The sequence below is a fragment of the Chaetura pelagica genome, unplaced genomic scaffold, assembly GCF_000747805.2.
Source record: "Chaetura pelagica isolate M959 unplaced genomic scaffold, ChaPel_1.0 scaffold336, whole genome shotgun sequence".
In the NCBI taxonomy this organism is placed as follows: Eukaryota; Metazoa; Chordata; class Aves; order Apodiformes; family Apodidae; genus Chaetura; species Chaetura pelagica.
In genome coordinates, this window is record NW_009953652.1 from 2744264 (window position 1) to 2759697 (window position 15434).

The 15434-nt window shown below is 40.7% G+C and overlaps 1 protein-coding gene across 1 annotated transcript in view; it reads left to right on the forward strand.

The window, feature by feature from the left end:
* PCSK2 (proprotein convertase subtilisin/kexin type 2) overlaps nucleotides 1-15434 on the forward strand; it is a 203112-nt gene that overhangs the window by 163213 nt on the left and 24465 nt on the right. The window contains exons 7-8 of the mRNA XM_010000193.1: nucleotides 8591-8667; nucleotides 15014-15102. Of these exons, the coding sequence (XP_009998495.1) occupies nucleotides 8591-8667; nucleotides 15014-15102 (166 nt within the window). The remainder of the gene's footprint in view (nucleotides 1-8590; nucleotides 8668-15013; nucleotides 15103-15434) is intronic.

Genomic DNA, 15434 nt, shown 5'->3' on the forward strand with positions numbered 1-15434 from the left:
AACCACTTTGACTGTGGTGCCTTTGCAGTCACGCAGAGATGTCAGTGACGGCCCTTTTTAGCCACATATGGCACCAAGGAATTGGTTGCTCCCCCAGTGCAAGTGGCCTCTCATTGCCCAGCACATGTTGTGCTAAACAAACAGATTGAAATGATGATAGAAGCCTTGTAGTACCTGTAGGGTGCCTACAGGAAATCTGGAGAGGGACATTTTAGGACATGTAGCAACAGGACAAGGGGTAATGGCTTTAAACCGGAAGAGGGGAGATTCAGGTTAGACATTAGGCAGAAATTCATTAGTGTGAGGGTGGTGAGACACTGGAGCAGGGTGCCCAGGGAAGCTGTGGCTGCCCCATCCCTGGAAGTGGTCATGGCCAGACTGGATGGAGCTTTGAGCAACTTGCTCTAGTGGGAGGTGTCCGTGCCCATAGCAGGGAGGTTGCAAACTCTCAGCTATATATTGTCTTCCACTGATGGAAAAAATTGTCCCTTATCCACCACATGCCACTTAAGAGATCTTTATGCTGTGTGATTTGTATCCTGCCTGCTGTGTTGGGTGGCAGAGCCCATGGCAGATTGTGATAGGCTTTGGATCAGGCTCACTGAGAGGAGCAAGAGGGCTTAGCTCCTCTTCTACCTCATCCCTGAAAGAGTCTGTAATTGCTGGCTGCCATCAAAGCACTGCAAACACAACCTTTACTGCAGCTCAGAACCCAACACATATTTTGTACACTGAAAAACTTGTTATTTCTAACAGGAATATAACTAAGAATAATGAACCTCACTTCTCTACTGCCAGCTTTATACCTCTGTTACTCTCTCAACTTCAGTAGGTCACACTAAGACATAACCAAAGTATCTGAAAGGGGAAAGAAATCCGTGTATTGAAGAGGGAATGTGGGCCAGGTTTTAAAAAAATGGAACACTAAAGCTATATTAAGTCTGGAGCAGGGTGCCCAGGGAAGCTGTGGCTGCCCCATCCCTGGAAGTGGTCATGGCCAGACTGGATGGAGCTTTGAGCAACTTGCTCTAGTGGGAGGTGTCCGTGCCCATAGCAGGGAGGTTGCAAACTCTCAGCTATATATTGTCTTCCACTGATGGAAAAAATTGTCCCTTATCCACCACATGCCACTTAAGAGATCTTTATGCTGTGTGATTTGTATCCTGCCTGCTGTGTTGGGTGGCAGAGCCCATGGCAGATTGTGATAGGCTTTGGATCAGGCTCACTGAGAGGAGCAAGAGGGCTTAGCTCCTCTTCTACCTCATCCCTGAAAGAGTCTGTAATTGCTGGCTGCCATCAAAGCACTGCAAACACAACCTTTACTGCAGCTCAGAACCCAACACATATTTTGTACACTGAAAAACTTGTTATTTCTAACAGGAATATAACTAAGAATAATGAACCTCACTTCTCTACTGCCAGCTTTATACCTCTGTTACTCTCTCAACTTCAGTAGGTCACACTAAGACATAACCAAAGTATCTGAAAGGGGAAAGAAATCCGTGTATTGAAGAGGGAATGTGGGCCAGGTTTTAAAAAAATGGAACACTAAAGCTATATTAAGTGTTTGTTCACAGTATTTTTCAGTAAAAGTCATTGCATTCTCTGTATTTGCTATTATCATAAAATAATTCAGTGGCTTATACATCTCTAGCCACCAGATGCCTTTTTTTTTTCTCCCCCACCCTCCCCAATGGAATCAAGGAGTTCATTCCACAGCCTGAAGCTTTAAAGCTTTAAAACTGTTATTTGTCCTGAAAATACTTAACAGTAACCAGTTGCTGAATTTATTTTTATGTTATGCATTTAATTGTCTTAGCAATGTGCCCACCTATGAACATTGAATACCCCTTCAGTGTGTTGCTGGTTTAGCTTAAAGATTCATGTGCGGTCCTCTGAAAATTAAGGAGTGTTTGGCTAAGCAGAAATATATTTATTTATTTATTTAGTAGGTTAACTTGCTTTTGCCTTCAGAACTCTGGCTCTAAGTAATTAGGAAGTGGTGATGTGCTTCAGGTTTCCTCCACATCAACCTGAAAATTGTGGAGCAGGCTAACAATGCCAAGAGGTGAATTGTGAAGCAGCCTCTTTATCGTAAGCTTAACTTCCTTTGGCTGCTTACTCTTTAATTAAGTCTCATCCCTGCCTTAATTTGTTATGCTTTTTTCCTGTCAGCTGAAGATGCAGGGGAGAGGAAATGGAGGATATTTCAATAAGCTAGTTCTATTTATAAAGCTTTGTTAGGAAAAATAATAATAATTCTCCACTTCTTAAAACTTCTGCTCAATCTTCAGTCTCTGTGAATCTATTTTTCTGGGTCCTGTTTGACTATGTACCTACAAGCCAGGCATTGCAAGCAGCCAGAGAGAGTTAGGTGGCATTTAGCTGGATGCATTTGGACTTTTCATTTGATTCCTCTACTGGGAAAACATTCAACAGTCTTGGTACCTGAGAATGGAATTGCTAATTTCATCTCTTCTTTGAAGCTTGAAAAAGTTTGTGCTTAGATCTACCTGTGGGGTAAGCTGCAGTGCTGTGCTGACAAGGTGCTTATCCCCATGTGAAATTATTTCAGCCTTCCTTTTTGGGGATGCTGACATACCAGCACCAGCCAGCAGTATAACTCTGGTTGGTTTTCTGGTGTTGTCTGTAGGGAGAAAGGAAAGAAATTAGTGGGGGAAAAGTAAAATAAGGGATTGCATGATGTTGTAGTGATAAGTAGAGAAGATCGTCAGTTACTTGGCAAAAAACCCCTGTCTATTCCAGAGAAAGAACACGTTAGATTATCTCGGTGAAGCAATTTTTCTTCCTAACTATTACTTGAAAAATAATGCTACCTTAGTGGAGATAAATACAAACTCTAACAGAAGACCCCATGTCCTTTTCAGTTGCATTTAGCTTGTTTATTGGTTTGTTTTTAAAAGTAAGCAGTGAAAGTTTCACTTTGCAAAATGAGAAGCTGCATCAGAGGTGAGACAGTGAACATGTCTTCCTATAAATGGAGTATTAGAATTGTTATCACTTGTTACCTCAGATGTTTCCACTGGTGGAAATTACACAGTAGTCACCTGTTGTTTGTAGTCAGCTTATGCTCTTTTGGCTGTAATTCCAGTAGTTTTTCATTTGACATAGTGCCAGGTGCTTGATGAGTGTTAAGGAAACTGAAATAAGAGTTTTTTCAGTGATAACTAAAAAATTAAATTGCTACTGCAGTGTGTCCTGTACTTGCTCGTTCTGTAGCCAAGCACAGCCTTTGATGACTATCTGGAACTGCACTACCAGTAGGGCTTATGGGCACCTGAAGTGTTATTCAGGACCCAGCACAGTTCTCTACTTCATCCATTTCAGAGGATGGCTCTGTGTATTATTTTGTGATAGTTTGGAAAAGGAGGATGGCAGAAAATAAGACAGTGCTGCTGTCTTATTCAGTATTCAAGATCTGGCTGGTGTCATCTAGCTTAGTGTTTTTAGTTTTTTGATGTACCTCTAAGAACTGGGTAAAAGGCTTATTTCTCTGAAAGCAGATGATGATATTCACCAGCAGGGACTTTGTTCTGTAAGGTTACACATTTTGAACATAACCCATTACTTCCTGGATTTATTTCAGTGTTGGCAAGGTCTTGAATGCAGCTCTGAATTTACTGGATGATAATATAGGACCTGTAAATTAATTCATGTGGCAGAATTATTTAAGAAGTTGCAGGTTTTTTCTTTTCCATAAAAAAACTGCCACAAACCAAAACCAGAATAGAACAGTGTGCTTCCCATGGCAGGGAGGAGAGGGTTTATTGTGTCACTACTGACTTAGCAACAGTACCTCTGTTTTTCGTTAATAACCTTTAAGCCTTATAGCACCCCTCCTAGGCAAAATATCATGTTGCCTCCTTTTTTGTCTCCCAGTGAGCATATTCTGTTTTCTTAAGCTTGTGTGTACAAAACTGAATTTCATTTTTCCACCACATGATGTTCAGTGGTATTTTAGCAGTTTTCTTTGAGAGGTTTTATGTTGTAATTTGAGCCCAGGGGTTTGCTCGCTCTTTGGATCAGTAAAGAAGTCAAACAAGCAATAGGTATCTTTCTGTCTCAGATCTCTAAGGATTTGCAGTTGCCTGAAGATGATAAGACCAGATGGCACCTGTGTTAAAAATGTTTCTCTACTTTTAAATGATACAAATCTCTGGGCTAAATTCACCAGTGCTTTAACGTCATGAGTAAAATCACACTGTGACCAGAGGGATTTGTCCTTAATCATTTGTCTCCTGGACTAGCATGTGAGCAGAGGCACATTTCTTGAGTTATGGAGGAAGAGAGAAGTATATGTGAATTATTCTTCAGAGGCTTGTAAAGTCATGTAAAAATTTATGGGTTTGCTGCATTATTCAAGGTACATAATTTTATTACAGGTCTGAGGAACGCGTGGGACAACTGATTTATTGTTATTGTCATATTTTACAGAATGAATGTTTTACAAATAAGATTTTACTGCATGTATTTTTTAAAAGTAGGGGCAGTTCTTTGGAAAATGCCAGTCTAAGCTTATTTTTAAGGAAAGCAAAATTTTATACACGGGCAAAAGTAATATATTCATATAATGGTATGCAAGCTATTAATAAATAAATGATTGAAAGAATCTTATAATCTGATCCAGTACTTTTTTGTTAGAATCTTATTTGAGGTAGAGGTGCAGGATGCTAGAAAGCAGAAGAGATATGCCTTAAAAAGCAAGACAGTTCCTCTCTGATAACAAAACAACCATTTTTATTATAGAATAGACATTATTGATAAGTAAATCTGTATAGATGGTGGCTGCTGATAAACATCATGTTCAAGCTGCTTTGCAACAGGGAACTGGCCTTCATTGAACATGAGGGATAGGATTAATCTCATTTTAACACTATTCACCTAACTAGTAAGTTGAAGTCTCTCTACCAGTACCCCAGTTTATGATCAGTGCCAAAGACCGGTGGCTTGAGTGGTTCCATGGAGCTGATTGTCTCCACTGACAGTAGGAAAAGACTAGGCAACTGTCTTAGTTATTGAAAACCAAATATTAAACACTTCAAGTCTAAGAGAAATAATTTCTGGTAGACAAGTTTGGCTTTAAATCTGGAAACCAAATCACCTGAATTGAAAAGCAAACTGCTTTCATTTCAGTGTGCTGCTTTAGATCCTAATCTGCACTGGTTTTGATTGCCACCTCCCAGGTTCCTACACTGATTACATCTCACTACTGATAAATCCCCTCTTGCTGCCTGCTGTAGAGTCCAGGTAGGGGAAGAGACTGGCAGACCAGAGGTTTTAATATTCGCTTCCCAAAGTAGAAGATGAAACATTTTGGCTATCCACCAAAGCAGTTCCCTTCCTGGTCCAGTGTTGAACATTATTTGTTGTTAATTTATGCTTTAAGAAAAAATAAAATAAAAAGATTGAGGCTTAGGTACTTGAGGATTTGATTTTTAAATTAGAAACTTGAAGTAGTGTATTTGTACTTGTCACTGCTGTTTCATTATCTGTTCTACTGCTTCCATAGCGTGGGTGGAATGTTCCTTCATGAAGCTGAAACTCACTGTCTTGTCTCAAAGACCCTAATGAAGACAAATTGTGCAGTCAGCAGTTGTTTTCTTTCCAAGAATTCTTCCTAATTTTGCACTTTGTGGATGGTTCCTACTGTGTTAGATATCTTTTTCCTTTCAGTGCAGTGATCCAAAATCAAGTGAATAAGAGCTGCAGGATGTGGAAGAGTGCTGCACAACTTTGTTTATAGTCTGCCTAAAGTAGCTTTTCCATAGCTGACATTTGGTTACATGGGACATACAACAGAGCTGCAGTCTGCTGTAGGGTGGCTGAATCATTCATGCTAGCATCCCTTTGCCTATCACTACTCTGGCCACAAGTGGTACATTTGTACAGCTAGAAGGGCTTTTCCATCTGTAATTCTTTGCACAAGGAAATTCTAGAGTCAGGTGCAGATGACAGCTAACACAAGGTGCTGGCATGTCTGTCGATGTCCTGAAAAATAAGCCTCACCAGACCACCTTTGAGTTTAGAGTCCATGTAGGTAGGACTGAATTTCTTCCAGATGGAAAAAAAACAAACCACAGCTGACCCATGACTGAGTTTAAGTTCTCATCTGGACAGTATTTTTGGAGTGGAAACAGAAGTTCTGACTAAGATGCTGGCCATATATTGAACTAATTACATTTAGCACTGAGTTAGACCATACCCACCTTACAGAAACCATCTGAGGTCACTACAACTAAGCTTAGTTATTTGCAGTTTGCGTGGTTTCCAGGCTATGTCTAGTGCAAGGCAGTAGTGTAAGAAAGGTGTTTTAATTTGTGATTGAAATGCGTTTCTGTCCACAGATTGACAGCAACAGAGTAGGTTTTATCTGCTATTTAAATGACTTCAGAGTCATTATTTCTATTTTGACTTTACCCTAGGATATGGTTTTCCAGCTTATCCTGCTAGGAGTAAATACTGCACTTGTTCATAAAGAACAGGACTGGATTTTCCATTGGCAAGCTTATTTCTTTTTACAGATGTGTTCTGGATGAAACCTGCCCCCTTGCACAAATCCTGACACAGCTCCCCTGGACACAGCAAAATGCTGACTTCCTCTCTTGCCTTTTGCCTCCAATGGCAGCCAGTAGCAGAGCTTGGGGAGCAGTATGGTATCCATCTGATTCTGGCCTCCTAGCTTCTAGCACTCACTCATTTATGGGCTGTTGGAGAAGGAGGAAGCATGGCATCTAATACCCCTTCCAGATCTATCTTTTTTTTTTTGTCTAACCACATTTTGATTTTATTCAGGCTTTTAACCTCTGTATTGCTGGAGGGCAATGAATTTTGTAACTCATTACACATTCTGTGGAAAAGTACTTCTTATTTTATGCTGCCTCTAAATCTTTCCCTCAGGTAATTTCTATGGATTCCCACTAGTTCTTATATGAGAAGTAGTAAGTAATAACTCCTTGTCTACCTTCTCTGTGCTATTCATGATTTATTGACCACTGTCACATTCTCTTTCTTTTCTCTGGCCGAAAAGTCATGTTCTGTTTACTCTTAGCTCATACAAATCTATGCCACTCGAAGTGCTGTATAAGCAGTTGTGGTAATTAAAAGAGGTAAATTAAACATACACCTGGGTGCAGAGACTTAGAACCACTGAGAATTTGTGGCTATAGCTGACATTATTGGAAGGCATCTTCAGGCTGAAAATCAAGGCCTTAATTTAGAGAGACAGATCAATAAGGCTACTCACAAAGGGATTCAAATATGTCTGAGCTGGAGAACAGCATCAAACTGTGTTATAGGTGTGCAAATCTCTGCTTCATTCGAATGCTGCAAAATATTTATTGTCATATGCTGAATATAAGCAGCCAGGCTTTCTGAAATCATCACCCCCCAAAATTACTGTACGGTAACTTGAAAGATACTTAGTTATACCCTCCAAGGATCAAGGACAGTGTTGCCCTTGTTTCGTTCTGGCACAAGAGTTTCTAAGAGATAGAGATTTTGAATTAAAAACCTAAAGACTTTGGTGCTACCAATGGACTGTCTATTTCTGTACCCCAGGAACTGAGAATCTGCTGAAGGGGAATGTTTTTAGGAGCAAAGCTATTCATACAAGAGTCTCAAATTATCTTCAATAGCATACTCAGCCAAATCTGAAAAAAAAAATACAAGTACACATTAATTAAGAATTAACATAATTCAGTTCCTTAACTATAGTGTTTATTAAAATATTAACTCTGTGAACATACATTTGAGAGGAAGCTTCTAAATATTTTTTAAATCTTAATTTTCAGTCACCCTTTATTTATTTTTAGTTAAGAGAGAAGAAGATGGTGCTTGACTATCTGAAACTTTCCATTTGCTTCTCAGATACAGCATCAAAAAGTTGCTGAGTGTCCTGAAGTCTGATGATGGAGCAAAATCAGGAATTACGTAGATTTATATGAAAAGCAGAGAACTGGGATGACATTTTTCAGAAGTCCCTGAAGACCCCATTTGTTCAAACAACTAAAGAACCAAGAAAGTATGCAAAGGGATTTTAAGGCATATGTGCTGACCACCAGTGAAATTAAAATGTTCAGAAACTTTAAATTCGTAGGCATTGATATGCTTTTAGAAATGTGACTGTTTATGTAGTACCATAAATAAGTTTCAAAAAATAATTCTATGATGAAGACCTAAGTGTCTGATCACTTTCACCACTGCTTGGCAAGCAGGGTTTATAACCTTTGTCCTGCCATCCAAGTAGCTTAACACCTAAATGTTCTTATAGATGTTGGTGAACAGTCCCTCAGTAGTAGCCTTAGTTCTCGCATCACCTCACAAATAACTATGCTATTTGGAAATGCTAATGGTCCACAGGAGGCTTTGCAACCCAGAAAGCACCTTCCCCAGGCTTGCTGGTGTGGGAAATGCACAGCATAACAGGGACCGGTTTGCATCCAGATGCACCTCACAGAAACAAAGAGGACAAAGTTTAGTAATGATTCTCAGCTCTCCCTTAGTTTGTGTTCTGCTTTGCCCCACACGTCTGTTTTTTTGCTGATTTACCGAACCTCTTTGTGTTTTGCAGAATGCCCAAGCCAGCTACGACTTCAGCAGTAATGATCCCTACCCGTACCCACGCTACACAGATGACTGGTTTAACAGGTAAATGTTTTTTCATCAGTCTGGTCTTCAGTTTGCTAAAGAAACTATAAGTATTGTTGGGTATTAGTGGAATGTCTCTTTTCTGCTATATTCTATGGTTTCCAGAACAGAAGTTGCAGTCTCACGGCAGCTTGAAAATTAGACTTACGTTGTTGAGTTTTTTTAGGTAGCCTCTAAATAATGCTGAACAACCATTTTATGGTTTATAAATTAAGTTGCTGCTTCAGAAGAGTGTATGTGTAAATTGTTTGAGTGGGTGATAGCCACATGCCATTTTCTGCTAACTGTCTTACGACATTATAGCCCAACTCTGTCTGTGCTTCATTCAGTTATGACTGGTTTCCCCTCAACTGTATCTTGAGGCAGTATCACTGCTAGCAAATTTTAAAGGCTTCAGATTTTAGGAAGTATGACCTTTTTTGTTTCCTAAAACTGTTTTTTGATGGAATGGAACAGCAGTGTCTGTCAAAGGTTTTCAAAAAAACTCTGTGCTCTGGATGCTGCATCTGTCCCGTGAAGAAGCCTGCTCTGTCAGGCTAACTGCTCCTCATGAGATTTAATGCAGTCATGGGGAGCAGAGTCCAAGGTACATCCATAAGGGGTGTTTATTACCTGGTCATCTCAGCATCCAGCATCTCTGGTTCTGCAGCATGCTCCCCAGAGTCTGTAAATTTGTAAAAATGCTTGAGGATATTTTCAGTGAAACTTCCAGAAGTCTTTTAGAGGCAAATATAATAGATTCTACCAACATTTACATAGCAGCAGCACTGAGGATTTGAAAACCTGTACAGGTTTCAGGGCTCAGTCTTAGTGCTTATCAAAAATATTTTCAGCCTATTTTATGTGCTTTTCATTTCCAACTTAGTATGGATGTGTGGATAGCCTCTGAGCTTTGTATGGGTTTTTTGTTTTTATTTCTAAATAAATCAATTTTAGTTCTGTCAGAGTGCCACAACAAAGATGTGGACCAGCTGCACTTCCATCTCAGATGCAGGCTTCCTGGCATGGATCAAACAGATTTAAGAGCTGTGATGTCTTCCTCTGTAGTCCTGCCATTTTTCAGCCAAAGCAAGTTTCCAATGAAATTTCTCCTTCATTTCAGAAAAGGACGTCAGACACTTTTAAGCTAGTATGAATCCAATTAGTGAATGGAAAGTAAGAGGAAAACTAGGGCCCTAATTTGTGAAGGTCTGCTGCCTTTCTTACTTTATTTATGCAAAGGATCTTTGTAGGAGAAAGATACCACTTAGCTCCAGAGCAGTGCTGAGGAAAATTAAATTTAGCTTTGGTGGGTAATGGTGGCTCCTGTCATTTTCCATGTGGAACTTCATAAAACTAAGTGTCTTCTGCCAAGCCCCATTAACACTGATTGTGCTGCTATTAAGTATTTTATAGTGGGGCACAGTTTGAAGTCCTCACGTGTTCTGCAAGGTGGCCCTGCAGGGAAAGTTACCTCCTAAAGGCTTAAAATGGGCCTTAGGGATCCTGGATATGGCAAGGGTTATGGTGTCTGGCCCCAGGTGCATCTGGCTAAACCTTGGGTACCCAAGTGTAGCATCAAGGGTGAGCAGAATTGTCATCTGTGGCCCAATCCGAACTTACTGAGAACAACATGATTAATTTTTTCAGAAAACTGCAATCCTTTTTTCTGTTTCTTTTCTTGGGGGATGAGGAGCTCAAATCAGCAAATCAGGAGGAGGAAAGCAACGCAGAAATTGCTTTGCTGATTTCCTATTATTCTTTGCAGGAAAAAAAAAAAAAAAAAAAATCTTTACAGTGATTAAAATGTAATTGCTCACTGTAAGCTTGTTGCATAATTCAGTGCCTGTCTCTATAATGGGAACAAACTGTATGGTTTGAACATGCTTTTAGATGCAGATTGAGCGCTCTTCTATATCCAAGATGAAAAGCAGCCTTGGACTTGCCTGATAACTGCATTTGATTTTAGAATGAAAGTAGACAGACAAATTGGGAAAGTAAGATACCTAGAAAGTATAGCATTCTTTGTCATGTACCTTGAGGTTTCTTTGATGAGACAGGAAATTTTCTGCCTTGCAAGGTAAATTCAGAAGCAACACATGCATTAATTCATGCTTTTCCTGCCTGCATAGTTGAAGAAGGCTTTAAAATGCAAAATGTCATGTTTTCTCCGGGCTAAGATGCAAACCAACACACCATACCCAGCTGTTCAGGAGTAGTTGTTAGTATGTTTTTCTCTGAGTATTTCTTGGCTATACTGTTAATCAAGCTGATGTATAAGCTGTTGTCATAACTTCTGACTCCTGAATTATTATCAATGCTTAGTTACAACTGTCTTCCTGTGACAGTCTGTCTATCTATATGTGTAGCTGCAAAGGTGTCTATCTGAATAGGGAGCAGTTACATAGAAAAGCCATTTAGAGGAACCTGCAATAAAGGCTCCATTTATCTCAGTTTGCAGTCAGTGATGTATCTGCCATTGAATTTCATGCAAGCAGGAGGATCAAACTCAAAACAGGATAGCGTAATATCCCTTTTTCCATAAAGAATACATTTCTATGTGAGCAATTCAAGTAATTTGTGGAACAAGAAGCAGAGGACTGTTTTTTAAAGAGATGAACCGAGGGGCTTTTATGAGCTCCCAGCTGCATGAGCAAAGTGTCATCAGATGTTAAAAAAAAAAAAAAAGGGAAAGTTTTTTGCATGGAATTTTCATTAATCACAGCTGTTCTGCTTGTAAGCACAGATTCACATTCACTTTGTGCTGTTTAAGGCCGCTGGAAGCACTTTGTCCTTACCATCCAACAGCCACTGGCCTATGAAAGCAATCAGGGTGGGTTTTGGAAGGGATCAGCATGATGCCTCAGGCAGGGAATTGCAGTTGGGCAGTTTGGATGTTCTTATACAGAGAGGCGTGTAGATGACTGGGCAGCCAAGGGATTTATTCCCGTGCTTACCATATTGACTACTTGACTGTGTTCAGACCCACAGCTTTGGAACCAAGCCAGGACACTGGGTGCAACATGGGGCAGGGCTGTCTTTGAGCCTGAAGAGCAGTGGGAGTAGCAAAGGAAACTGTACCAAGCCCTGTTCCCGAAAGCAGAAGCAGCTCAATGGCACTTTGTGGTTTTTAGGACCAACTTTGGAAACTGCCTGTAATTTTTAACACCCACTCCTCCTGAACCACATTTGGGACCTTGGCATGTACCAACCGTTTGGTACAGTTTGGATGTGCCATAAGAGTCAGAGAGAGCTTGGCCTTTCTGTACTCTGATTTCTTGAGCTCCCCATCTCAGAGCACTGAGATTATGAATTTCTGCCATGCTACAATTAACCAGTAATTATTTTCATTCCTGTAGCCTTTGTATTCTGTATATTCTCTCACTCAGGTAGGAGCTGCCTGCACAAAAATTATTCACTATCTTGGAAATCTGTATTTTTCAGAAGTAAAAATGTCCTTCACTTATTATGGATCCAAACAAAACACCATCGAATCAAGGGAAGAACTCCCCTTGGCTTCCAGACAGCGTTCATTAACAGAGGAGAACACCTGCTCCCCTCCTTCTGGTTTTCCAGTCAATACAATGGAAACAACATAATAACTGAGAGTTTGAAGGAACAGATCTAGGGGCTCTTTCTACCTGCAGTGTTAGAGGACAAGAGTTAAGGAGGAGCCACAGCACTACTGCTGGTTCTTGGTGTGTTTGGATGCAGGCAGAGTGGCTTTCCCTTGTGCAAATACTCAAATGCCCAAAAGTGTCATGTGAGTAAAAGGAGGTGGCATTTGCCTCACAAAAGTGTCCCTCTGAGCTTTTCATATTTAAATAGGCAGGTTGTCGCAGCTATTGAGACTGCAGCTCTGCATAGCCATCCCCCACAGACAGGTGAACTTAGGAAGGATGAATCCTGTCCTTTCCTGTTTTCAGAAGCACTTCAAAGCAGATGAAAAGGAACTGAAAAAAGACAAAAATCTGTGCCACCTCTGACTCTTAAAAAATGCATCAATAAAAGGTCATGCACAAAAGCAGTAGCAGTGATTTTAGAAACAGAAATAGTTTCCGAAGACAAGGTCCAGTTAAATTTTCAGAGCTAGTATAGCAATTATCTAAAGCAGCTGAAAGCAAAGTTGGCTCTCAATTGAATCACCCTCTCCCACCTTAGGTTTTCACAAATGTTCATTTAAAATGTTTGTATTTATATAGTGTTTATAGAAAACTTGCTCTGCGTGTTACTTTAAAGGTAAACATACAGTAACTTATTCATAGCTGAATATATTCTTAATTGTTTTCTATCCCCTTGAAACCTTGAAATAATAGTGAAGAGGTGAATGTTGGAGAGAAAATCTGTGATTTGTGCCCATCTCTCATCCCACCACTCACTTCTTAGAAACCACAATGGATTTATCAATGATACATGAACAGCAAATAGGGCTAAATTGGAAAAGTCTGCTTTTTGCCATTAATAATTCAACCAAATGCATTTGCACTAACTCACATGTGATTTTTCTCCAGTCAGCAGCACAGGATCTAAATCTTGAGCTGGTGGAACAAGTCTGCCTGCAGTCTCCATCATGTGGGCTGGCACACTAAGGGGTGGGGGAGGGCAAGGTGGGAGAGAGGACCTTCTGATAAAATCTTTTTACCAGGAAGGTCCTAATACAGTTTTTCCCTCTGTGACAGAGCTGACTGGGCAGCTTCACTGATTTTTTGCACCCCAGTGTCAGTCAAGACAATTTTGTAACAAAGTCATTTATTCTGCTCTGTGTCTTGTAGCTAGCCCAAGGTGAGCAGGTAATGAATGCCTAGCAACGGTATATTTTTTCACACTTTCTTGAACAAGGGCATGAGGGAAGACCTGCTTGATTGTTGAAAGAAATCTCTCTGACAGCTGAGTAAGAAATCTGTATGGCTCTCCTCTCTGTTCCCTTTGTAAAAAAACCTCACATGAGACCTTCTCTGTTTCGAGATCAAGGCACTGTGTGTTTGAAGCCAGGCATTTTTCGTTTCATGGAGCTGCATTTAAAAATATATTCTTCCAACTACAGCAGGAAGAATAATGTGTTGCTTCTCACTCCTTTATTAATGTTATACTCACCTTTGCCAGAGGTGCTTAAAGGAAGAGAGAGGAAAAAAAAATAAATTAAAACAAAACAGTTCTGTCTCCTGGGATGGTTCATCTGCTGCTCACTATAGGCTTTATAACATAGCACTGCTAATTGCCTGAATCCTTGGCATACTATGGAAGCAATGCCAGTTGTAATGCTCAGAGTGGATTGATGTGAGCAATAGGATGGATTTTTATTGATTCAACATTTTCAGCTTAAACTGACAGTTGCACAAGTTTTCACTAGTTTCTCTGCTTCTGTACTATTTTTTAAAGACTAGATCATGTTGTCCGTGTATATCTTCTCTGTGGCTTAATTTCTGTGATGAATTAGGAGAAAGGAAAATGCAGTCAGCCTTCCTGCAGGACTGCCTTAGAGCCACGGCCAGTTAGGAGCTGTAGAGCACTTCAGAGACGCCAAGTGTTCTTGAAATGCCACATGTCAGCCTGAGCCTGGACCTCTGTGTCAGGGCAAAGGCATTCCCCACTTAAGCAGAACACAGTAGCTTTGTGAGCTGACAGCTGGAGGCACCTTGTCAGCACTCCTGAGAATTAGGCACTGGAGGAGAGGGATGCACATGCCTTGGTTCTGGCCAGCTTCAGGTCTGGCTAGCTTTGGCCCTGGCCAGCCAAGCCACAGCTCTGCTGAGGGGTGCAGTGACTCTTGTGGCTCCTTTCTGCCACTCCAGCTTGATATTGTACCCACCTCTTTCCATAGCACTTAATTTGTGGGCAGGGATATGCTTCTGACACATGGCTGAATAGCAAAAAGGCAATCAGACTTTGTTCTGTGGGGTTCAAAATAATGGGTTGTTGCACTGTGAAGTCACAAAAATAAAGGATTTAATATTGATCTTATTGTTGCACTGGTCTGTCAGGGGACTGTTTCTGCTGAGTCATAGTTGATAACAAGGCAGAACCTGTTTGACAGAGTTAAAAAAAAAAAAAAAGAGTCTGAATAACTTTACAACTTAACAAAGCATAAGTAGACACCTCGGAGCAAGCATTGCTCCTACTGAGGCATGTTAACCTCAGAGCAGGCATGGCTCCTACTGCAGAGGGGAAGTTGATTATCTCCTGCTTCAGGAAGGATTGAGATCATCCAGGTATCCAAGTACAGCACTCAACAGTTTGCCATGGAACAGTTTTCCTTGGAAGTGCTGGGAGTTGACTATGAGGCAAAGCCAAGATCGCAGTGATCCAGCTCAGTTCAGCACAAGCATTAGCTGGGGTTCACGTGGTGTCTCTGTCTTCCTTTTTGCAGCCATGGGACAAGGTGTGCAGGAGAGGTGTCTGCTGCTGCAAACAACAACATCTGCGGCGTGGGAGTTGCCTACAACTCCAAGGTGGCAGGTACGGTAGCAATTCAAGGTGTAAATAATCTTAGGCCACTGTGCAGAACTTCTGCAGAGTCAGGGAGTGTTGCCCAGGATGGGACTGCAGGCTGGCACTGGGCCATGTGTTTATTACTTTTCACAGTAGCTGAGGAGAGGAGTGTCTCCATGGCTTTGCCTTTTCAATTCAGGACCTTATATACCCTCTTTAATAACATTGCAAAGGAACAGTTCAGCTCCTTCTTGTGCCAACTCCTGTTTGTTTACTGCCTTCAATGCTGCTTTCCTGTGCTGCTGCAGAATCATTTTTGACAAATCTCATTTTGCAGGATGTAAAATATAATTTCCTGC